This window comes from Coregonus lavaretus (genome assembly GCF_964263955.1).
Source record: "Coregonus lavaretus genome assembly, contig: HAP1_SCAFFOLD_542, whole genome shotgun sequence".
NCBI lineage: Eukaryota > Metazoa > Chordata > Actinopteri > Salmoniformes > Salmonidae > Coregonus > Coregonus lavaretus.
In genome coordinates this window covers 76166-102500 of record NW_028165494.1, presented here as the reverse complement: position 1 = coordinate 102500, position 26335 = coordinate 76166, and the positions used below count along the sequence as shown (strand labels likewise).

Below are 26335 nucleotides of genomic sequence, written 5' to 3'. Positions count from 1 at the left end.
TAAAGTAGTAAAGTAGTAAAGTAGTAGAGTAGTATAGTGGTAAAGTTGTAAAGTTGTAACGTTGTAAAGTTGTAAAGTTGTAAAGTAGTGAAGTAGTAGAGTTGTAAAGTAGTAAAGTAGTAAAGTAGTAGAGGAGTAAAGTAGTAAAGTAGTAGAGTAGTAGAGTAGTAATGTAGTAAAGTAGTAGAGGAGTAAAGTAGTAAAGTAGTAGAGTAGTAGAGTAGTAGAGTAGTATAGTAGTAAAGTAGTAGAGGAGTAAAGTAGTAAAGTAGTAGAGTAGTAGAGTAGTAATGTAGTAAAGTAGTAGAGGAGTAAAGTAGTAAAGTAGTAGAGTAGTAGAGTAGTAGAGTAGTATAGTAGTAAAGTAGTAGAGGAGTAAAGTAGTAAAGTAGTAGAGTAGTAGAGTAGTAATGTAGTAAAGTAGTAGAGGAGTAAAGTAGTAAAGTAGTAGAGTAGTAGAGTAGTAATGTAGTAAAGTAGTAGAGGAGTAAAGTAGTAAAGTAGTAGAGTAGTAGAGTAGTAGAGTAGTATAGTAGTAAAGTAGTAGAGTAGTAGAGTAGTAAAGTAGTAGAGGAGTAAAGTAGTAGAGTAGTATTGTAGTAAAGTAGTAGAGTAGTAAAGTAGTAGAGTAGTAATGTAGTAAAGTAGTAGAGTAGTAGAGTAGTAAAGTAGTAGAGTAGTAAAGTAGTAAAGTAGTAGAGGAGTAAAGTAGTAGAGGAGTAAAGTAGTAGAGTAGTAGAGGAGTAAAGTAGTAGAGGAGTAAAGTAGTAGAGTAGTATTGTAGTAAAGTAGTAGAGTAGTAAAGTAGTAGAGTAGTATAGTACTAAAGTAGTAGAGTAGTATAGTAGTAGAGTAGTAAAGTAGTAAACAACACTGAGGGCCCATGGTGTGAGTTTTCTCCTCAGCATGTACGGGACACACACACACAGTACAGACACACTACACACTACAGACACACACACACACACACAGTACAGACACACTACACACTACAGACACACACACACACACACACTACAGACACACACACACAGTACACACACACACAGTACAGACACACTACAGACACAGACACACACACACACACACACACACACACACTACAGACACACAGTACACACACACACACACACACTACAGACACACAGTACACACATACACACACACACTACAGACACACAGTACACACATACACACACACACACTACAGACACACTACAGACACAGACACACACACACACACACACTACAGACACACAGTACACACACACACACACACACACACACACACTACAGACACACAGTACACACATACACACACAGTACACACACACACAGTACACACACACACACAGACATACACAGCACATACACACACACACACACACAACAGAGATAGTGCATAGCTCCAGCCTTTTCCACTCTCCCAGCCTACACACAAACCCTAAAGGCAAAGCATTCCCATTCTAACATCCACCCTCCCTGAATGTTAAAGAAGAACATCCACCCTCCCTGAATGTTAAAGAAGAACATCCACCCTCCCTGAATGTTAAAGAACATCCACCCTCCCTGAATGTTAAAGAACATCCACCCTCCCTGAATGTTAAAGAAGAACATCCACCCTCCCTGAATGTTAAAGAACATCCACCCTCCCTGAATGTTAAAGAAGACCATCCACCCTCCCTGAATGTTAAAGAAGAACATCCACCCTCCCTGAATGTTAAAGAAGACCTTCCACCCTCCCTGAATGTTAAAGAACATCCACCCTCCCTGAATGTTAAAGAAGACCATCCACCCTCCCTGAATGTTAAAGAACATCCACCCTCCCTGAATGTTAAAGAACATCCACCCTCCCTGAATGTTAAAGAAGAACACTACTCAAACTCCTGGGGAGAAAGGCTCTGCTCAACATATTGTTGTACTTGAGAATCAAAGATGTTTACACTTTAGTAATAATAATAATATGCCATTTAGCAGACGCTTTTATCCAAAGCGACTTACAGTCATGCGTGCATAAAAATTTTTGTGTATGGGTGGTCCCGGGGATCGAACCCACTACCTTGGCGTTACAAGCGCCATGCTCTACCAGCTGAGCTACAGAGGATCACGAGCCTATCATTGAATTAAATCTTAAATCTTTGAAAGTTTGAAATTGCAATTCAGTCAAATGTTTTATGTAACTGTTATCTTATATCACTTCAATAGAGAAAATGAGATTAGACATTCAACATGAATTGATGCTGTATTTCAACAAGGCCCCATATGACTAAGTAGGCATATTCCAATGATGTAAAGTTGATTTAACATTGTAATTCTGTCAGCAGAATATAGAAAAGGTGAATTACTGGGGGCCAAAATGTCCCTGTCTGCACAATAGTGTCTATATGACCAGAGAATAGCATCACATCACCTGATTATTAGCTTTGAACTCATCACCCAGACAGAACATAAAGAATGTGCACACAAGCTAATTCCGTGGAATGCCCGTTGTCTTTGTGGGCCTAGTAAAGGCCTATACTTGCTTCGAGGGTGGACACTTTTTCGGTCTATTTTCAATAGGAAGAGTGACATGCCACGTTAAATGACACACAGCCATTTGAAAGGCATGCATTTACTGCTATAAATGAAGAATGTTCCCTTTACAGAAAATAAAATATAGGTTATTTCTACAAGCACATAGGCCTATATATTTTTATATTTTGGAGGACTAGGCGTACAAAAAGTCAAGAGAGATCAGGAGAATAGACTTTGAAAGGCATATAGTCTAGGCATAGGCCAACAATTCATTAATTGATTAATTATTTGATGATTTCAAAAATGAAGAATTTGTTTTATCGATATTGTTTTTACATTCAATAGACAACAATGTGCCACGACGGAGGTTAAAAGTTTGCTTAAATAAAGTCACACTGCACATGGAGTGTGTGACCAAATGCTTAATGCAAAGCAGGCGTCATTGCGACGTTTTGTATCCGCATCAATCGTCTCGCATCCCGCGCTTACAACCCACTCAACTCCTCGCCTCCGCCACCTTCAGCCAAACGGTGATCTAACCGTGATCTAATGAGATCTAACGGTGATCTAATGAGATCTAATGAGTGTCCTACGGTTTATCTCCATTTCTCCATCTCACACGCTCGAGGCTGATGTAATGATTTCAAATCGTGTACTGTAAATTATGGGTCTAAAATAAATCGAAACAAAAAATATATGAATTTGGTACATATTTACAGGCGTTTCATTGACAACGACTTCTGTCATTCATCGATATTCCTGCTAAGTGCGAACGGTTGTTACTACCACCATTCCACAGCCAGAAAAGCCTACAGGCATAAGCCAGACAATACGCATGCGGCATAGCAACTGCTCCGTAGGATCCAAGCTCAACAGCAAAATATGAAATCCTCTCTTGAATTCCGACGATAAATGCCACAGCAACAAAGTCAACACCATCAGCACTCACCGAGTGAATGCCTAAAGACAATCTGATGAGAGAAGAGCGCACATCCATAAAATTGTGATTATCAATCATGAAGAAAAAGCAACAATGGACACCTGTTAGTCTATCTGTCATAACGTTCCCGACCCCACTTGTTTTATATGTATTTATTCATGCCTGTTTAGGACGGGGTAGCTGGGGCATGCAAGCACCTTGTTGAATTGAAGCCAAAAGTTAAATTATTAAGTAGGTCCGAGTTACGCCTTGTGGACATGCGCACAAAGAGGGGTTGACCCCCTGAAATTCCTCGTCTGAGGTCGCGATGTTTTTAATGCATAATTCAACTCTTCATTTTCATGGGGCTGACTTAAGTTAGTGATGGTTGCAAATGAGACCGCAAGTTAAATGGGAATATGCTGACCTAATAAAACACTTTAATTCAGTAGTGAATACACTATCATAATTCTTCACATATTATGCCCTTTTTACTGTAAGTAGATGCTAAAACCAAGTAGGTCTATTCATTTAAACGGGGCCCCTGCTGTATATTATAAAGTTCAATAGGCTTACCAAACTAAAAAAATTGTCCCATTGAACAGCTACCCCGAATAGGCCCACGGCGCAGTAACACTGAACAGCTACCCCGAATAGGCCCACGGCGCAGTAACACTGAACAGCTACCCCAAATAGGCCCACGGCGCAGTAACACTGAACAGCTACCCCGAATAGGCCCACGGCGCAGTAACACTGTTGTCAGTAAAGAGGCCTATGGTCGAACTTTCTGTGAATCATTTACAATTACAAATATGTCAACATTTATTTTCATATAGGCTAATAACATTCGCGCAAAAAAGTCATGGATGTATTTAATAGGCTACACCAAAGTGAATGCATAATGTCATTTATTCAAATGTATGCGGTAGAGGCAAAAATGAATTGAAAAAAAAATAGAAGGGTTAATTACAAGTCTCCGTTTTTTTTCAAGATATTGAAATAGTACGATTTTCCATAATTTGGTGAAGTATATCTGACTATTATTGACCAAAAAAGTAAGTTTGTCTCAACTGTAACCACAACTTGTTTATATGCAGACGTTCTGTAAACAATTGACTACTATGACATCTACAGTAGACCCACGAAATATTAGAAATGACAAAAAAATCGCACTAGCATTCATCATCTCGCTATCAACGGAGGTTATGTATCGCCTACTTCTACCTTACCCGGTGCTTGGCGGTCGGCGCAAACCGGTCTCAACGCAAAAAACTCTCCATACAATGTATGTCAAATGAGCTATTCTATCAATTTACACGTTAGGAATATTACATCTATCATGTCAGGTATTTCTACGGACACCTCGTTTATAAGATAACCTGACAAGCCTTATTTACAAAGGTAATGGACAGCGCTAAATCATGTATTTTTGGACATATAAATGCTATTTCCCCTTGTTGAATGAGTGCGGTCGACGCGTGCTTCACTTACTTGGTATTTGTTGTGTTCCAATATATGGCCTCCATAACTACCGCCCTGGTCAAGATCATCTTGCACGCAATAAACAAAACTCCAAAATAATATCTCCACATCGAGTCCCCCATTATTGCGGTCTTCTGGGAGGGTCACAATCCGATCCGAAATGATATGTCCAAAAAAAAGAGAGACTTGAAACGCCCAAGAGAATGACTGAGGCAGTTCGACTCTAGATCACGATCCGACCAGGGGAAAGAGACGAAGAAGCAAATGCGTAAACCAATCAAATGTAGAGCATCTCCAAGAAAGGACCTGCTGCGGAGTTAGTCCCTTTACACGAGCTCCTCCAGAATACAAAACCAAAGGTGCAAGGCAGTCTTTCATACAGAGATAGAGAGAGAGAGAGAGAGAGAGGGGAGAAGATAGCGCGTCAATATTCTCCTTCAGCGAGCCGACCTTAGCACAGGGTACATTCCTCGCAACAGAAAGGCGACCCTGTCGCAGCCGTTGTCCACTTCCACGAGCGCAGACGCAAAGAATAAATCCCCCGTTTGTCCGGTTCTTGGTAAACCAGTCAAGGTACCAATCCAAAGTGCGCCAGCTCCTCTCGAGTAGCAGCAGGCAAGACAGAGAGAGAGATCTGTTCGAGATACAGTATTCCCTTTAGAGCTGGTGGTGATGAGCAAACTGGATGCAATGAAAATTAATTGTGGATGAGAGTAGAAAAATGTAGAAAAAACAATGATATCGGATGAAGAAAAATAAATATCAAATATGACAATGAACGAAACCAAATCAACTCAAATGAAAGTTGTCATACTATGGGTCCATTTCGGTTGCAAATGAACTGCTGTGGTTTGAATCCTGCAGATCCGAATGAAATGCTTTGCGAAAACGCATAGGGATGCTTGAATGCTGCGCGGAGCCTGGATTGCAAGTAACTGCAAGTGACCGCGATTCAGAATATTTGGCAGAGCTTGTTTTACAGTGACTCCGCCCACGTACCTCCTTATTGGGCAGTTCTCCGAAAGTCAATAGGAATAAACCTGTCAATCAAACGAGGCAACTCGGCAACTGGTTCAACTGCAAAACAGCAGTATTAGCGAATGGAATAGAATTGGAGAAAGCAGTCAAATTACGTTATATTGTATTAATAGCGCATTGACCAAGATAGAGATTTTATCTCAAAAATTGTCTTTAAAATAAAGTGCAATATGCGTGACTACATTTTGAGTCATGTAGCAGACGCTCTTATCCAGAGCGGCTTACAGTTAGTGAGTGCATACATTTTCATACTGGCCCCCGTGGGAAACGAACCCACAACCCTGGCGTTGCAAGCGCCATGCTCTACCAACTGAGCTACAGGGGACTATAGTCTTCTGAGAACATCACTTTAGGCAACATGATGTAGGTCAAGCATAATAACCAGGGGATATGATAGGTCAAGAATATTAAGCAGGAAAATAAAATGTCTGGATCACTGATCTGTAATAGGTAACCTCTCACATTGGAAAACACTTGGCTTATTGCTTGATGACATTCCTACATTATTATCAAAATACTCCACAAAAATATCCACACAACATTCACGATTTGTATGACATTGTAGGCCTACATCAGATCTAAAATGTCCCATATTGGGATCCACATCAACCGCCTCAAACCACAAGGCGTTGAAGGCAAGTTTTTGCAAAAGGCAACAGCGCACACTAGCGGATGCGCGCTTGGAGAAGGGTGAGTGAAAGATTTGAACAATCGAATATTCCTATTAATAATGTTTTATGCAAATGTTTTATCAAAATTGACCAATAAGTCATTCAAAGAGAGAATCTGAATCTTTATTATCGATAATTATGTAATTTATTATGAACAAATATGGCTATTATAAAACACAAATCTTTGTGGCTTATGGTTTCAGTGTTTGATTGATTTCCAATTCGAATTCTTTATTGTATTATTATTGTTATTATCATTATTATTAAGTTATTATTAAGTCATTACAAACGTACCACCACCAGTCTACAACAATGTGATTTCTAGATATTAGGCCTATAGAACAGAATGTGCACTGTTTTTTATAAGAATCCCCTAATGGAACCTAAAATGTACTTTAGTAATAAATTGAGCTCAAGGTAGCCTGTAATTAGTGTTATGGCCGCTGATCTGATGAGCGATTGCAACCCACACACCTTTCCAAACGAAATTACATGTGTCAGTCCAAACGTGTGACGTTTTCACACTTTTTAATAGCTTTAATTTAATCAGTGGTGTATTTAAGGCTACAGTTGCGTACTGCACTGTTTGTTTAACTGATAAAAAAGGGGTGTAGTCGCACGAGATAGATAATTGGGGACCAGGGTGGAATGCGCCTGCGGTGGCCGGGTTCCGATCCTCTTGACTAGAATCAACACACCGCAGAGTGAGACTGTGCGCGACTTCACCGGCCAGTCTACACGGATAGAATGCCCGCTGTCGAATTTATGTTTATTGGCGAAGCTTAGGCTGAGAACATAAGATACATTCAAACGAAAGATGAACGAACGGTTAAGGAGGAATAACAAAAGCTTTAAATAAACATGTTATAAAGTAACGGATGCCTGTGCTTACAGAGCGCTAATGTAAGACTAAAACAAGTTCCTCTTAATTGTACGAGCCTACGCATGTAAAGTGAACTACTAAAAAGTGAAACCTATATAGACATTTAGCTCTTTTACCTTCCCAGAAAACACAATAGGAAGTGTAATGGAATAGTGTCAGGATTCCAGATCATATCCTGCTTTCCGGAGAAGAGAGGAAGCGGCAAGTTCCTCAGTCTTAAAAATATCCCCCTTACCTTGCTAAAATAAGCCGTAAACAATCGGTAAAGATTGCTCTGCGCCTTTCCTGGGTAGGCTATCAGTCAGCAAGTCTAGCAAGGAATCGGAAAATACACACAAACTCTCTTCAACACATTGGCTAAGTTTCTCAATAGTGCACTTTTAAACATATTCAGCTTCAAGGAAAAAACAGTTGTAAGACAGAAAATGTGACTGTTTTGTTATTAGGCCTACGCAAATCGCTATGGATAAGAGCGTCTGCTAAATGACTAAAATGTCAAATGTAATAATAATTAAATACGTCCATTGTGAATTAGGCCTGAGGTGAAAGGTATTATGATATAATAATAATAATAATAATAATAATAATAATAATAATAATACATTTGATGCCAGGAATTATGTCTCCTTAAAATAGCAAAAAGTAAAACACCAGATGGTCCAATAAAGTAGGCATATTTCAAGAATCATATTATTATTATTATTATTATTATTATTATTATTATTATTATTATTATTATTATTATTATCATTTAGGGGCAGTTTCCCGGAACACAGATTAAGCCTTGTCCAAGACTAAAAAGCCCTTTCAACGGAGATTCTCCATTGAGTTTGCTTTTTATTCCAGGACTTTTCCTGGGAAACCGCCCCATATCGTTTAGCTTGAAATAAGCCCTCTCTAATCGAGAACTATAGGCCTACTTTCAAACTTTCCATCTCCAATCAGCCTTGAATTGCTGAACTAGGCGATACAAAGTCTGCGAAAACACTAGGCCTAAAGCATAGCGTTGTTAAAAGAGTAAAAAATCACAGACGTGTGTGAAATTGTTCAATATATTTATCTTAGCTTCTATAAAAACTATACATGGTTTAAATTGAATGTAATGTGTGGCTATCATCGAGGGTGTCGGTGTGCAGTAGCCTAGCCTACATTGCTGGAAAACCTTTTTGGCAAAGTAATTTAGGCAGCAAATAGACTGCAATTAAAAATGGTTGTCCTTTGTGTTGCTTTTATCATTATAGGCTATTGTACTGCAGCCTACTTCAAACAAAAAAATTAATAGACTTGATGTGGCTAAACTTTCAATTTTTTCCTCACTTGAAAGGCCCGCTAACCAGCGGGACTGAGTTATCATGGTCGGAACTCTTGTTTATTCAATTGCTCGTCTTTCGTGTTACCAACATAACACGGAGAACATTTCAGTTCTATGGGTGGGTGTCCTGAGCCTTTAACTTGATCAAACGGCGTCCTGCTGAACTCGCTATGCATGCACCCCTGAAAATACAGAAAACACATTTGCCATTAAAATGACCTATACTATAATGTTCCAAAGTTTTCCCCGACCTAATGGTTCGTTTCAGCGCAGATGGGCACTTTCAGATATGTGTTACAATGGTGTCATATTTGTCTTGGCACTTCGTTTCTGTGTGCGTGTTCGAGAGAGAGAGAACATCACTGTCGCCCTTTACCCTGGTTGGCTTTAAAAGTCGAGGTTCCAGCACGGTGGTGGTTACTCGCGGATGGACGGTCGCTCTCACGTCCACGATTTGGCATGTCAAACATTTCAGTTGAACGTTGTGGCACGACGTCCTGTGTGTGATGCACCTGGAAGTTCGGTGACTGAGACTCCAGTCAGCTCCGGTCTTCCAAAGAAGTCGCTGAGTAATTACAACCACATGGGCGCAAATTATGGATTAATTCAAAGGTGTGAGGAACAATACTTACCAAAAGCCCACAGGAGAAGTGAGAGACATCGAGGAGACATGCAATTCATAAATCTAATCATGATTTTCAATTTACTTCACAGCTAAGAGCAACTGTCCAATTACACAAACGAATTTAAATCATTCAAAATTCCTTATATTAAGCAAACCAGACGGCACCATTTTCTTGTTTTTTTATTTTTATTGACGGATAGCGAGGGGTACACTCCAACATAATTTATAAACGAAGCATTTGTGTTTAGTGAGTCCACCAGATCAGAGGCAGGCAGGAGGACCAGGGATGTTCTCTTGATTAAGTGCGTGAAATTGACAATTTTCCTGTCCTGCTAAGCACTCAAAACCTAATAAGTACTTTTGGGTGTCATGGAAAATGTATGGAGTAAAAATTATTTTATTTTATTTAGAAATGTAGTGAAGTAAAAGTAAAAGTTGCCCAAAATATAAAGCACAGATACCCCCAAAAACTACCTAAGTACTTTACACCACATAAATGAGAAAGGTAGACGGTTAAAAACGGTTAAAAACTGTAAAAAGGGTTACACAACTGTGATCCAGTTCAAAACTAAAAATCCACTGGAATGTGGCTCATGGGGGAAAATTCTATAAGAAAAGCCATGAGAAAATAGTGATGCATTAGCTAGGTTTCCATCCAATTGGCGACAGATTTTCATGCAAATATTCTAAAATCCGCATAAAGAAAATATGCAAATGCTCCCACCGACCGAATGGACTTGTTGGGGATACAAATCAGTGCATGATGACATAGTGCACACTTTTTCATGTACCAATTTTTTTTTTTTTTTTTTAAACGTTAATTTTTTTCACATAAACTGTTGCTTTAAACAGTAAATGAGCATACTCTGGTCTCGGCAAGAGCGCTCTTTCAAGATCACGGTACACTTTCACCACTCGGTGATGGAACAGAGGTCTGGGACTGTCTACTTCGGAGCACAATTCACTCAGATTGCACAGTAAGAGTTCAGTAAATGATGCGCGGGTAGTCTAGTCTACATGAGATCATCACGTATAAGAGCAAGCATATTTGTATTTGTCAAACGGCAGTCAAGCATCGATCATATCACCAGAGTATGAAAAATGTATGCACTCACTAACTGTAAGTCGCTCTGGATAACAGCGTCTGCTAAAATGACTAAAATGTAAAAAACACCTTCAATATCTATTGGAAATGCGCATCAAGATCACCGTGCACTTTCACCACTCGGTGACGTTAATCATAACTTATTTAATCAGTAGCCTAATAAACTGCTTGATTTCCCGAGGCTTAGTGAGAGGACCACACACACCATATCATCGTGTGACTCCAAGTTTGCTTTGATATGATGGTTATTATATCATTATTGGGCATAAAGGCGTTTCCACCATCATTTCCGCTAACTACGCTGGCCATTTCTCGCATTATACATTTTACCGACACAAAAATATCACACTTTGTCAAATGAACAAATGTCAGCATTTATAAAATTGTACCGAAACGTCCTATTTCCATCACAGCAGTACCAATATTTTTTTAATATGGACGTCCTATTTCCATCACAGCAGTACGATTATTTTTTAAATATGGACTTTTTTAATATGGACTTTAATATGGATGGAAATGTGGTTATTGGCTGTTTACACATGCAGCCCAATTCTGATATTCTGCCCATAATTGGTATTTTGACCATTCAGATCAGATCTTTTGGCAACAATTGGGCAACTGAAAAATAACTATTGACTGGAAGACACAATCCGAGACAGTTGTATGCATTCAATGGATTTATTGGTAAACTGTTCAGTCCCCATTAACAAGTCGGGGAAATTACCACAAGACAAATTTCACTTACTCAAGAAGTCCCTTACCCCTACCAGAGGTCAGCCAGTCAGACCTACTGTTAGTCAGTCTCTCTCTCTCACACACGCACACACACACACACACGCACGCACACACACACACGCTATCCTGGCCAGACCTAAACATGTAGCTAGTCAATCTTACCTGGACTTGGACATCCTTTAGGAACCAATAGTGAGTTGAAGGGGACCCTAACAGGGGGAGGTTAATACACTACACCAAAACTAAAGGAACAGAGGTCTGGGACTGTCTACTTCGGAGCATAATTCACTCAGATTGCACAGTAAGAGTTCAGTAAATGATGCAAGATTATAAATCCCTTGCTGTTTGGATTCATTTCACATATTATCGCACAGGAGTATGACACCACATGACGGAGACTCTTAATATTACATCATACAGGAAATGTCTCTCGTCTCCTGCCCCCCCACTCCCCTGTCCTGACCACGGATGAGACTCGTATCCTGTTCCAACCCTGCAACGCCACCCAGACCCGCTCTATGGGCAGATTGGGAATTGGCCTGGGTTCCCCTGTGCAGCAGTGGGTCTTCGTTGACGTTTGGTTTTTCTATTTGCCGCTACTCTACCGAGGAGAAACGTGAGGCAAAATAAAATCTGAGCGGATGTGAGGTGTAAGGAGGTTGAAGACTAACCTGTCAGCTAGAGCAGAGGTGATCGTGCTTTACTGAGTTTAGGTTAGCCCTGGCTGCAGCATCAGCTTTCTACATTAGACCCACGGCACAGGAAAACCTAGGCCAATTCCTAAACCACACACTGTTTTAATAAGCTTCAACTGGACACACTTATCAATGTTATGAGTTTTTATCCTAGTTTGCTTACTGTAAAAAAAGAAAAAAAAGAAACAGAGGGCATTCAACCGCTCGTGGACCAAAGAAAGAGGAGGACCAAGTAGTGACAGCTTTGTACATGACAGATCAAACCCTTAAAAATTCAAATAAAACCACAAAAAAAAAAAGCAAACAATAGTCATTGGGTGGGGGGTGGAGCGGTCAAGCGACTAGACGGGTGTTTGGCTTGGTTGGGAAAGATCTGTAGAGCAGGGCGGTGTGTGTTAAGACAGGACAGGACAGCGCTGGTGTGGGCTACCCTTCCTTCAGCCTTCCACACTAACACACAGATAGCGTTCCAGAGAGGAGGAGGAGGAGAGGAGAGATTCATTCGGTGGCCTTGAGGGAGAAGGAGAGCTTGGGCCGGGACTTTCCCTTGCCCAGGATCATTTTCTGTTCCTCCTTCTGTTGCCGCTGGCGATCCTGGTCCAGCTTCATCCTCTCCTCGTGAATCTTTCTCTGCTCCTCTACGATACGCAACTGCTCCTCAGCCTGGTGACACACACACACACACACAACAGGGTCAGTTCAGGATAGAGATCCTGCAGTGCCAAAATGCCCACAAAACTGTTCATGTTTTCTGAGCCCTGCCAAGATTATTACTAGAATCTGTTCGTTTTTTTGTTGTTGTTACTTTTAACCTTGTTTACTACAATCTTGGCTTGTCCATGTCACATCCAAATTAAATAAATCCATCTTACAAATGAGTCAAGTTTCAGAAACAGAAAATAAACAGGCGAAGGAAAAACACTTATTGTTAATGGCTCCTGATAACCATCAATACAAAGCCTGTGCCAGCATGCATTACCGTTCTGTACTAGAGTAGCGTTTCTCACAGAAGCCCTGGGAATCTACGTTAACACCCTCAATGTCATAACAAAAAATGCATTAAAGCTACGGTGACCACGTATTTCAATATCAAGACGACCATATTTCATCATAGAATAGCCCTGTTTGCATTTAGGGGTTTGGGAAAGTAGCCAAATGTGTATTTTTCTCTTTGAACAGAACAGAGGAGGAAAACAGAGGAGGTGGTGTACCAGCTTGGCCTGAGCGTCAGCGATCTTGCGGTTATTCTCCTCCAGGATTTTCTCCAGCTCGTCCCGTTTGGATCTTTCTTCCTCCTAAAGACACAATGCCATATTAGCACAGGCTACGGCCGCACGACATCCCAAACACACACACACACACACACACATATACCCACACTCCCAAACACACACCCACGTACACATGATTGGCCTCTCTTAACACACACACGTTGGCACAGTCACTCGTCTTCATCCTAACACAAAGGAGTGCGCTCAGCCTCTCCCATCACAACCACACTATCCCATAAGTTCTCTCTGTCAAGCAGAATGCTTTTAGAACACAGAAGCACTAAATATATCAAAGGGAAAAAGAAGCCCCTTTTTCCCCCCCCTCTCCCGCTATTCGTGACAAAACCCGCCCATATAGGAACCACTTAACACTTATAGCCTTCACTGGATTATTAAAGACATTAAAAAATAGAATATAAAAAGGGGAAACCCACTCATCACACTTATGTAGTAGATATCAAAACAGATAAAAAGACAAAACAAACTTTGCTTTCTTATCAAGCAAGAGAAGAAGGATACAAAAAAAAAAGGAGTGAATAGTTTTGCCTCACCAATGCACGTATACCTACGCATTTTCCTTGCCTGTGTACCTACACAACTGGTGAAAGCATTCGGCATTAAAACGGTTGAATATGTACTGTCTCGTCCAGACTGTGTCCCCTGCAGAGACAGAAACGCTCCTGGGAAGGGGGGAGAGGGCGGCCCGCCTGTGGCCTTCCTCTTTAAATCTGATCTGTTGTACCGCTAGCCTGCAGCACTCTTTAAAGCCACTCTCTCTCTGGCTCAGTTCACATGGAGACAACATACCGCAGCAGTAGAATACAGCACAGTGTGGAGGAGGGCTGAACACAGCACATGAGCTTGGAGCTTTCTGCAGGCCAGTTCAGGTCAAATGGTGTTAAAGACAGGTGGTGTTAACACAAGTTGGGTCCAAAATCCAAATGAAATAAATGAACAAAAATAAAACAAAAAACACCCCTAAAGAGAAGCAAGTCATGGGGACGTCAAATAAAGAGAACATTTGCTGTGGTTGTTTGTTTTCTTTAAAAACATTTTTAAAAAATGATTAAATAAAAAGTATCATTAACAGACAGAATTAGAGCAGAGATTGTTGACCTTGCAAACAGGAAACGAGGTCCTTCATTTGTTACATGATGTATCCCAGAGCAGATGCCTTCTAAATGGGAGCTATTCAAAACATGGGTTAGGAGGGGAGGATGATAAGGTCAACTTTATTGGACACACTAAACAAAATTGTGTATGTAATCATAGCCTAATAAAACTAAATGTATTCAAAAACAGAAAGTGGTGTCTTATTAACTCCTAGGGGAAAGGAGTGGAGTGGCAGGTCTCCTGGGGGGGTTGTTGGGGACACATTTCTCATCCGATTAGTACTGAGCCACTGGCCGATCCCTGTGCGAGTCAGGGTCGCTGGGCATTGGCTGCGCCGCTCATTCACAAAGCATTATTACTGTACTATACACAAACCTGGCCCTCATTAATGAAGCCTGGGGGGGGGGGGGTTGCTAGCTTCACCAACATATTGTCTATGCCCAGCCTCTGTCTACTGAGAGGACAATAAACCAAATTAGTCGCTAGAACTACTATGAAATAAACTAGGGGGTGTAACGGTTCACCAAAACACACGGTTCGGTACGTATTGTCATTTTGGGGGTCACTGTTCGGTACGTATTGTCGTTTTGGGGGTCACTGTTCGGTACGTATTGTCGTTTTGGGGGTCACGGTTTGGTACGTATTGTCGTTTTGGGGGTCACGGTTTGGTACGTATTGTCGTTTTGGGGGTCACGGTTTGGTACGTATTGTCGTTTTGGGGGTCACGGTTTGGTACGTATTGTCGTTTTTGGGTCACGGTTTGGTACGTATTGTCGTTTTTGGGTCACGGTTTGGTACGTATTGTCGTTTTGGGGGTCACGGTTCGGTACGTATTGTCGTTTTGGGGTCACGGTTCGGTACGTATTGTCGTTTTGGGGTCACGGTTCGTTTCGGTACAGTGGGAAAATGAAATGCCAAGAGTTAGTGGTGATTTGTATTTAAGAAAATAGTGCTGGTATTTCTGATGCCATATACAGTGCAATGAAAAAGTATTTGCCCCCTTTCTGATTTTTGATACTGAATGTTATCAGATCTTCAACCGAAACCTAATATTAGATAAAGGGAACCTGAGTTAACAAATAACAATTACATACTTATTTCATTAACAAAGTTATAAAACACCCAATGCCCGTGTGAAAAAGTAATTGCCCCCAGGCACTCCATAACTGGTTGTGCCACCTTTATCTGCAATGACTGCACCCAAATGCTTTCTGTAGTTGTCGATCAGTCTCTCACATCGCTGTGGAGGAATTTTGGCCCACTCTTGCATGCAGAACTGCTTTAACTCAGCGACATTTGTGGGTTTTCAAGCATGAACTGCTTGTTTCAAGTCCTGCCACAACATCTCAATTGGGATTAGGTCTAGACCTTGACTAGGCCATTCCAAAACATCAAATTTGTTGCTTTTTAACCATTTTCATGTAGACTTGATTGTGTGTTTTGGATCATTGTCTTGCTGCATGACCCAGCTGCGCTTCAGCTTACAGACGGATGTCCCGGCATTCTCCTGTATAATTATCTGATACAGAGCGGAATTCATGATTCCTTCTATTAAGTCAAGTCGTCCAGGTCCTGAGGCAGAAAAGTCCCCAGACCATCACACTACCACCACCATGCTTGACCGTTGGTATGAGGTTCTTACTGTGGAATGAAGTGTTTGGTTTTCGCCAGGCATAATGAGACCCACGTTGTCAAAGGTTCAGTACAAATACATGTACCGTTACACCCCTAAAATAAGCTATTGGGCTAAAAGGGACTGATTTGTAACTAATAAAGCCAAAGCTTCTCCATCCCTATGTGTTTCTCGGTGGGTCGTGGGACGGGCAAACCGGTGTTCGCTGCATGCCTGGGGCAATAAAAATGTTCACTGAATGTTGGACACAAACAGAGACAGTTACTGATAATGAAATGTCAATTTGAAAAGAGCTCTTTATTACAGATTTTAAAAAAGGAGATATTTACAATAATGAAAGTAGAAGTTATGAATAATTCTGAATAGGAATGTATGAATGGGGAGAATGACGGGATGAAGTCAGTAAATTGTCATAACTCGGCCATGGCAAAAGTCTCAACTGAATCCTGCGTGTCTTCCTTTTGACTGTCCACTGCCAAATATCGGCCATTTAACTTCCCCACTTAGAAACACTCAGTCTACCACCCCTAAAGCACAGCGCTCTAACCCTTCCCACCTATCCTGAGCCTCAGCTGCCCTGTCCTACCCTCTCACCCTCCCCAGAGCAGAGAAACTTGTGCCATGGCCAGTTCGGGGGGGGGGGGGGGGGCAGTAGTGGGAATGGTTAGAGGAGATGGGGGGTGCCTGCATTCCCAACGACCGAGCGTTACCTCTCTGGCCTTCTGGGCCTGCAGCTCTGTCTGCCTCTGTCTCTCCAGTTCCTCCAACAGCTGACGTTCCATGATGCGCTTGGCCTCCTCCACGCGCCGCAGAACCTCCCTCTCTATCTCGTCCCTGCGCTTCTCCAGCTCCTCCTCCACCCGCTTGGCCACCAGCTCCTCCACGCGACGCGCCGTCTCCTCCTCGATCAGCTTCTCCTCTATCTCCACCTGACGGCTGCACGGCAGGGGTGGCGAGAGAAAGAGGGGAGGGTTGCTGACATGGTAGCACAAGTGACATGATACGATCAATGCATATTCAGGTAAGGTTGAATCAATGTAACTTAAAAAGGTCAGACATTGCTACAGGAACAAATCAAATTTTAATTGGTCACATACACATATTTAGCAAATGTTATTGCGGGTGTAGCAAAATGCTTGTGTTCCTATCTCCAAACTCTGGGAATTGTGCATTTGTTTGTTTATCAGGGTTATAAAGCTACTTTTATGTTAAAAAATGTGTTTCAGTGATTTGGGGAATTGCAGCACATGGCATTATGACATATGTACTAAACATGCAACGTGTGTGGGGAAACAGATTTGCCCCATTGACTACAGACGACAGGGGCACTGGACAACAGGAGATGAGGTGGTCCTGATGTGACATGACATGACCCCCCTTTGGTGGTTGGAAGTGAGCTTGTCCAGATCAGCAGAGAACTGGGGGGTAAATGTAGGTGTGGGTCAGTCCTAACTGCATGCCGGGGGGGAGTCAGGTCGCGCACACGAACACAAGGTAGGCGTCCTGTTTACTGTTCAAACACTTTTAAAGTGTTTCAGCTGCCCTATCAACAGGACGTGATTATCGGAGTCGTTGTCACATTGCTTCAGGCACGACTTAAAACACAACACTGTCCTTCTCTCTGATTTCATTTGGTTTGGTTACACATAACCAGGAAACCAGGATCCTTCCTTATCTGGTGTGCGTGTCTTTATTGGACATTGTGTGGCTGGTTAAGTGGCCCTGTGGCTGGGCAGTAAACACAGCAGACCAGGTGTAGTTCACGTGTTGTAGGTATCAGGCGTCATCAGCCTCTAGCCAAAATGTGCACAACAACAAGTTTACCCCATGTCTTTCTTTCTCTGTCAGACCAATATCATCTAACTACAAATAATGGACGGGCATTATGCGAGGTGCTCGCTGAAGCAGGAAAGTCTAGCACATTTTTCTTCCCTTGAATTGCACTATAAATTGTGACGCCTCAGGGTTTTGCAATGTGCAACGAGCATGGATAATGCAGTAAGAAAGGAATGTTGTTCTGAAGCAGATAAAACAGAGGTAACTGTGCCTCTGGTTGATCCTACTGCTTATTATAAGTCATTCGCCCAGAATGCTAATTTTGACTGCCATAAGTAAATATTATAGAGGCAGGGGCCAGATGAACATCCTGTGGATTGACTTCAGTGGTTGAGAACCAGAGGGGCATAGCTACCTGATTTTTTTTATTTCACAGGTGAGCAACTTAAATGTAGTTTTTAATTCCCTCCTTCCCTTTTAAACAGTTTACCAGTGACAAGACCTATATCACGAATGTCTATTTCGTTGACTACATTTGGCCATAATGTCTCACATAAGCCACAGCTTGGAGGGATGTTGTTGACAATCTTTTTGAGGACACGTAACTAGGCTACTAGGCTAGCAAGATAAACCACCGTAGGCCATAAACATGACACTAGGTCGTTGATTTGTGATGCATGACAAACAAATTGCCAACCAGATTGCCACCTACGCACAACTGTACAACTATACATGTGCATAATAAAATGATTTTAAATGTATACATTCCATTAGACTAGAGATAAATGAATTGCAGCCAAGTGACTTAGCTAGTTAGCCGGTTGTCTAACGGTGTAGGCTTGTATAGCTGACTTGGGCCTCCTCAAGACACGTAGTTAGTAGGCAGCTAGCTAGCTTGCTAGCGCGTATGCCTGTGTGTATGTCTGTTAGCATTCTAGCTAACTAACGCATGTAGCCAGAGAATATAAGCACCAATATCATTTGGTATTAGCAAACTAGCTAGCAAATGCGTCTCGCATTATGGCAAAAAAATATTGAGTTTCGACTTACATCTTTCTCTGTCTTTCCATTTCGGCCTTCTTCTCCTCCTCCTCCTTTCTCTGTTTTTCGTCCAGGGCGCTTCTCTTGCTCAGTGTCCTGCCGAATATGTCAATTCTCTCCGGCGGTGTGACGGCTCTCTCCCTTTCCCTACGGGTCGAGGCTGTGGCTGACCGGGAACGAGAACGCGACTCTCTGCGCCGGTTTCTCTTCGCTTCACGGGACTTGGATCGTTTCTTGGCCCTCTCCTTGTCCCTCGAACGCGACCGGCTCCGTTTTTTGCTGTGCTTGCTGCTTTTGGAGTGTTTGGAACGGGACGAACTGCGACTCCTCGAACGACCCATGATCACCTCAAGTCGGACGGTTCCCAGTTAGCTAGTTCTACAGTCGGAAATACTCCAACAAATAGCACGGCGTTCCACCTACACACTCTTACACCTCACTACCTGCGATATTTGCAAAAAAAAATAATTGTTAAAACACTCGTATGTCTCAAATATATTCATTCGAACGTGGTTATCATTCTGCCCTGATAACTTGCGGCGCTAAAGCAAAATGGCGACTAGCTCCTTTTTCCCACAATGCAATGCATTCGGTATTTTCCGACTATCTCCGGATTGAGCTCGTGCCTGCCTCTCCTGTGCTGAGTTGAACTCCCCTGTGCTATACGCAGCGTGATGGACATTAATAAATGGTTAATAAATAGTTGGTTCCGCTGGTGTCTTTAAGTCATACCACAGATTCTCAATTGGATTGAGGTCTGGGCTTTGACTTGGCCATTCCAAGACATTGAAATGTTTCCCCTTAAACCACTCGAGTGTTGCTTTAGCAGTATGCTTATGGTCATTGTCCTGCTGGAAGGTGAACCTCCGTCCCAGTCTCAAATCTCTGGAAGACTGAAACAGGTTTCCCTCAAGAATCTCCCTGTATTTAGCGCCATCCATCATTCCTTCAATTCTGACCAGTTTCCCAGTCCCTGTCGATGAAAAACATCCCCACAGTGAAGCATGGTAGTGGCAGCATCATGCTGTGGGGATGTTTTTCATGGTGTTCTGATCAGTTTTTCATGGTACTCTGGTCAGATGAGAGGTGTTGGGTTTGCGCCAGACATAGCGTTTTCCTTGATGGCCAAAAAGCTCAATTTTAGTCTCATCTGACCAGAGTACTTTCTTTCATATGTTTGGGGAGTCTCCCACATGCTTTTGGCGAACACCAAATGTTTTCGCTTATTTTTTTCTTTAAGCAATGGCTTTTTTCTGGCCACTCTTCCGTAAAGCCCAGCTCTGTGGAGTGTACGGCTTAAAGTGGTCCTATGGACAGATACTCCAATCTCCGCTGTGGAGCTTTGCAGCTCCTTCAGGGTTATCTTTGTTCTCTTTGTTGCCTCTCTGATTATGCCCTCCTTGCCTGGTCCGTGAGTTTTGGTGGGCGGCCCTCTCTTGGCAGGTTTGTTGTGGTGCCATGTTCTTTCAATTTTTTTTATAATGGATTTAATGGTGCTCTGTGGAATGTTCAAAGTTTCTGTTATTTTTTTATAACCCAACCCTGATCTATACTTCTCCACAACTTTGTCCCTGACCTGTTTGGAGAGCTCCTTGGTCTTCATGGTGCCGCTTGCTTGGTGGTGCCCCTTGCTTAGGGGTGTTGCAGACTCTGGGGCCTTTCAGAACAGGTGTATATATACTGAGATCATGTGACAGATCATGTGACACTTAGATTGCACACAGGTGGACTTTATTCAACTAATGATGTGACTTCTGAAGGTAATTGGTTGCACCAGATCTTATTTAGGGGCTTCATAGCAAAGGGGGTGTCATAATTTAACTGGATTTGAACCCAAATGCAGACAACTACACCGAGCCAGAGAAGGTTTAACAGGTTTATTTACAAAGTTCAATTTGTCCAGGTTTCCAATAATAGGGGAAGAGCAAGTCCAGGTTTACAGGGAGGGTAACAGATCCAGGTTCAGAGCAGGTGTGGTACCGTGATGTCCTAGTGTCCGTGGTGAGTCCAAAAGGGAGGTCCGGTAGTGGAAAGCAGGATGGTGGTGGCAGGAGTGAAGCGGAGGCAGGAGTCAGGTTCCAATAATATGGTCGTCTTGACTATGATCTGACGATGAGTGGCAAGTTTGACCGCGTCTTAAAGGCTGAGGTGATTATGGTGAATAAGCTGCAGCTGGAACCCTGACTTCACTCCTGCAATCAAGGACAGACAGAGGGCAGAGAGAGAGAGAGCTACCTAGCAGCAGTAGGCCTAACAGGGGGTGAATATACATGCATGCACCACTTTTCCGTTATTTATTTTTTATTTTTTTTTGAAATAAGTTATTTTTTTCATTTCACTTCACCAATTTGGACAATTTTGTGTATGTCCATTTCATGAAATCCAAATAAAAATCAATTTAAATTACAGGTTTTAATGCAACAAAATAGGAAAAAAGCTAAGGGGGGTGAATACTTTTGCAAGGCACTGTAGTGCTTTTTACTAAACACAATTAATCATGTATTACAATAAAGGTAAATTCGGGGAATGTGTGTATTTTAACCTCTTAAGGATCTGACCCTTTTTTCAAATTTTTGCCTAAAATGACATACCGAAATCTAACTGCCTGTAGCTCCGGACTTGAAGCAAGGATATGCATATTCATTTACATTTACATTTTAGTCATTTAGCAGACGATCTTATCCAGAGTGACTTACAGTTAGTGAATACATATTTTTTTATACTGGCCCCCCGTGGGAACTGAACCCACAACCCTGGCGTTGCAAATGCCATGCTCTATGAACTGAGCTACATCCCAGTTTGAAGTTTGTGAAAATGTGAAATTAATGTAGGAGAATATAACACATTAGATCTGGTAAAAGATAATACAAAAAAAAAAGCATACGTTTTATATTTTTGTTTTTGTTCCATCATCTTTGGAATGCAAGAGGAAGGCCACAATATAATATTGAAGTTTAGGCGCAATTTAGATTTTGGCAGCTAGATGGCAGCAGTGTGTGTGCAAAGTTTCCGATTGATCCAGTGAAGCATTGCAATACTGGACTATTTTGTATGAAGTCTGCCCAAATGTGCCGAATTGGTCAATTGATACATTTTCAAGTACATAACTATAGAGAACATACAAAAATGATATGGTAATACAAAATGTAAGTTTACACACTCCCATGAATGTCATACATGATGGATCATTAGCGTATACACTAACTTTCACACATCTAGATGGCCGGGCAGGGTGGGTGTGGAGCCAGAGACAGCAGGGGTTCAAACTGTCGAACCCAGTTCCTACATTTGAAAATAAAAATTGATTTTATCAAACAAAACTATGCTACATTTTTATCTCTTAGGATGACAAATCAGAGAAAGATTACTGAATGTAAGTACATTATTTACCTTCAGAGTTGAAAGTATCAAACCAGTTGCCGTGATATGTTTTTTGTTTTTGTGCACTCTCCTCAAACAATAGCATGGTATGTTTTCACTGTAATAGCTACTGTAAATTGGACATTGCAGTTGGATTAACAAGAATTTAAGCTTTCTACCCATATAAGACATGTCTATGTCCTGGAAAGTTTGCTGTTACATACAACAGTCATGCTAATCACATTAGCGCACGCTAGCTCCCGTGCACAGGACACCGATCCCGTAGAGGTTAATTGTTTTATCAATGTTATTTCGCTTCTGAATCTGTCTTTTCAGCCCAGCAAGTGAGCTTATGAGCTGTAGTAACACGTGACTAGTCTCTCTCTCCTTCTCTCTCTCTCTGTTTTATTCTATTGAATTATATGTAGCCTAATATTTAAACACTTAGCTAAGTGGGCAGGGGGGAACACGAGTGGCGCAGTGGTCTAAGGCATTGCATCGCAGTGCTAGCTGTGCCACTAGATCCTGGTTCAAATCCAGGCTCTGTCGTAGCCGGCCGTGACCGGGAGACCCATGGGCCGGCGCACAATTGGCCCGGCGTTGTCCAGGGTAGGGGAGGGAATGGCCGGCAGGGATGTAGAGCATGGTGTTTGCAACGCCAGGGTTGTGGGTTTGATTCCCACGGGGGGCCAGTATGAAAAAAAAATAAGTAAAAAATATTATGTATGCACTCACTAACTGTAAGTCGCTCTGGATAAGAGCGTCTGCTAAATGACGTAAATGTAAATGTTGACACGCACTAATTTGAAATATGTAGTTAGGCTGTTATAAGATATGAAATAAGGCATTAATTCAGTGATTTCCTTCAGTGTTCACCATTTATTAATCATTATGTCACATTAATGAACCATTTACTAATAATTTGTAAAGTATTTTTCCAGTCTCTAATCTTAAAGTGAGTGCTATTTATACTTTATGAAAACTTTATAAATGTTTTGAGTGACCAGTGTAATTTGTCACAAAAAAAATGGGCATGCCATTGGTGGACATTCCTGCAGTACCTGGTAATAGAGCAAGCACACAACACAGGATGTTTAAGGAACAGTGCATTTGGAAAGTATTCAGACCCCTTGACTTTTTCCACATTCTGTTACGTTACAGCCTTATTCTAAAATTGATTACATTTTTTTCCCCCTCGTCAATCTACACACAGTACCCCATAATGACAAAGCAAAAACAGGTTTTTAGACATTTTAGCAAAGTTATTACAAATAAAAATATGAAATATAACATTTACATAAGTATTCAGACCCTTTACTCAGTACTTTGTTGAATCACCTTTGGCAGCGATTACAGCCTTGAGTCTTCTTGGGTATGACGCTACAAGCTTAGCACACCTGTATTTGGGGAGTTACTCCCATTCTTCTCTGCATATCTTCTCAAGCTCTGTCAGGTTGGATGGGGAGTGTCACTGCACAGCTATTTTCAGCTCTCTCCAGAGATGTTCGATCAGGTTCAAGTTCGAGCTCTGGCTGGGCCACTCAAGGACATTCAGAGACTTGTCCCAAAGCCACTCCAGTGTTGTCTTGGCTATGTGCTTAAGGTCGTTGACCTGTTGGAAGGTGAACCTTCGCCCCACTCTGAGGTCCTGAGCACTGTGGAGCAGGTTTTCATCAAGGATCTCTCTGTACTTTGCTCCGTTCATCTTTCCCTCGATCCTGACTAGTCTCCCAGTCCCTGCCGCAGAAAAACATCCCCACAGCATGATGCTGCCACCACCATGCTTCACCGTAGGGATGGTGTCAGGTTTCCTCCAGACGTGAAGCTTGGCATTCAGGCCAAAGAGTTCAATCTTGGTTTCATCAGACCAGGGAATCTTGTTTCTCATGGTCTGAGAGTTTTTAGGTGCCTTTTGGCAAACTCCAAGCGGGCTGTCATGTGCCTTTTACTGAGGAGTGGCTTCCGTCTGGCCACTCTACCATAAAGGTCTGATTGGTGGAGTGCTGCAGAGATGGTTGTCCTTCTGGAAGATTCTCCCATCTCCACAGAGGAACTGTAAAGCTCCTTCAGAGTGACCATCGGGTTCTTGGTCACATCCCTGACCAAGGCCCTTCCCTCAATTGCTCATTTTGGCCAGATGGCCAGCTCTAGGAAGAGTCTTGGTGGTTCCAAACTTTTTCCATTTAAGAATGATGGAGGCCACTCTGTTCTTGGGGACCTTCAATGCTGCAGACGTTTTTTGGTGTCCTCCCCCAGATCTGTGCCTCGACACAATCCTGTGTCGGAGCTCTACAGACAATTCCTTCAACCTCATGGCTTGGTTTTTGCTCTGACATGCACTGTCAACTGTGGGACCTTATATAGACAGGTGTGTGCCTTTCCAAATCATGTCGAATCAATTGAATTTACCACGGGTGGACTCCAATTAAGTTGTAGAAACATCTCAAGGATGATCAATGGAAACAGGATGTACCTGAGCTCAATTTCGAATCTCATAGCAAAGGGTCTGAATACTTATTTAAATTATGTATTTTTGCTTTGTATTTTTAATACATTTGCAAAAAGTTATAAAATCCTGTTTTCACTTCGTCATTATGGGGTATTGTGTGTAGATTGAGGAGGAAAAATATTTATTTAATCCATTTTAGAATAAGGCTGTAAAGTAACAAAATGTGGAAAAAGTAGAAGGGTCTGAATACTTTCAGAATGCACTGTACATGTGTGAATAACTAGCTTGCTAACATTTACAAATGCGGGAGTAATGATTCATAAAAAAGTGAGCAAACAGTTTGTAAATGTCTTAGAAATGCCTTATAAATAGTATTTTACGGACCCTTAAAATCAAGCGTTACTCTAGGATGTTACTGGGCCCGAGCACAGGCAGTGTGGTCCCCTGGTCTTCTGGTCCCAGTGATGCTAGGCTTAGCAGCGCAGACAGCTCAGCTGCTGCTGTAGTGGACGTTGGGGGAAAACAGAAAGCGCGAGACACACACTGACACATGTACTGCCAGTTTATTTGATCTCTTGGCTCTATATTACCATATCCTGTGTATGTAATAGTAATTAACCCTTAGGATAGGGGGGGGGGGGGGGACATGTATGACAGCCAGGCACTTACTGTATATTTGCAATATATCCCGTAAGTAGCTAGGCTTTCATACTGTATTATGAACCAATGGTAATCCATTAGGCATTCATTCAGTGATCTTTCTTCTTTATCTAATAAATGTGTTTATTCATTCACAACTAGGTTGTTGCTGAGCCCAGCACAGGCGGTGTGGTCCCCTGGTCTTCTGGTACCAGTTGCTGTGGGAAAAGGATGCTAGGCGTAGCAGAGACAGCTCAGAGGTGAGTGCAGTGGAGGAAGGAAGGGATTTGGGAGGTTTTTGATAGAAGTTAGTAAGGCTCTTTTTTATACAGGATTGGGTGGGAGGGTTTAGTTTCTCTTAATGTTTGTTTCTTTATCCATGTAGTCTGTGAACTGTTATTGACTAGACAGTTCAGTACAGTAGGTGGTGGCATGCATCTCTAACGTTTGTTTGCAGACCGCCATAGTGTTACAGTAGAAGAAGAACCTCAAGGAGCTAAATTGACAGAAGTGCAGGCAGACCATAGAGATAGAGGACTCATCTTTGTATCTGTGCCATTATAGCTTCTGTGACAGCATGGGCCGTGCCATTGAACATTGAGGCCACAACCCATAGGATTCCACACCCAGTTGACTACTTTGACTACTCTAAAATGGTGGAAGCATGGTGGAGGCCCTCTATGGCGCTGCCCATGCTATAAAAGCCTTTTGGCCACTAGAAGCCTCTATCATTCTCTATGAGGCAAACCCAACCACTAGAGGCCTCTATCATCCTCTATGAGGCAAACCCAACCACTAGAGGCCTCTATCATCCTCTATGAGGCAAACCCAACCACTAGAGGCCTCTATCATTTTATATGAGACAAACCCAGCCACTAGAGGCCTCTATCATTCTCTATGAGGCAAACCCAACCACTAGAGGCGTCTATCATTCTCTATGAGGCAAACCCAACCACTAGAGGCCTCTATCATTTTATATGAGACAAACCCAACCACTAGAGGCGTCTATCATTCTCTATGAGGCAAACCCAACCAACGAGTCATCCCACTGAATTTGCCATTGCCCACTTCACC

The 26335-nt window shown here is 42.0% G+C and overlaps 1 protein-coding gene across 2 annotated transcripts; it reads right to left on the bottom strand.

Moving 5' to 3' along the window:
• Positions 1-11210: 11210 nt before the first annotated feature.
• On the bottom strand, positions 11211-19376 carry LOC311115797 (arginine and glutamate-rich protein 1-B-like). 2 transcript variants are annotated; one of them, XM_084190928.1, is made up of 4 exons: positions 18823-19376; positions 16707-16932; positions 13191-13274; positions 11211-12642 (listed from the first exon to the last, which is right to left on the bottom strand). In XM_084190928.1, exons 1-4 carry the CDS (start codon positions 19152-19154, stop codon positions 12478-12480), a joined length of 807 nt encoding a protein of 268 aa, XP_084047054.1. In that variant the 5' UTR covers positions 19155-19376; the 3' UTR covers positions 11211-12477. The 2 variants fall into 2 exon arrangements, with proteins under 2 accessions (XP_084047054.1, XP_084047053.1); XM_084190927.1 differs by having other exon boundaries at positions 16707-16971; positions 18823-19374.
• Between the last annotated feature and the right edge of the window lie 6959 nt (positions 19377-26335).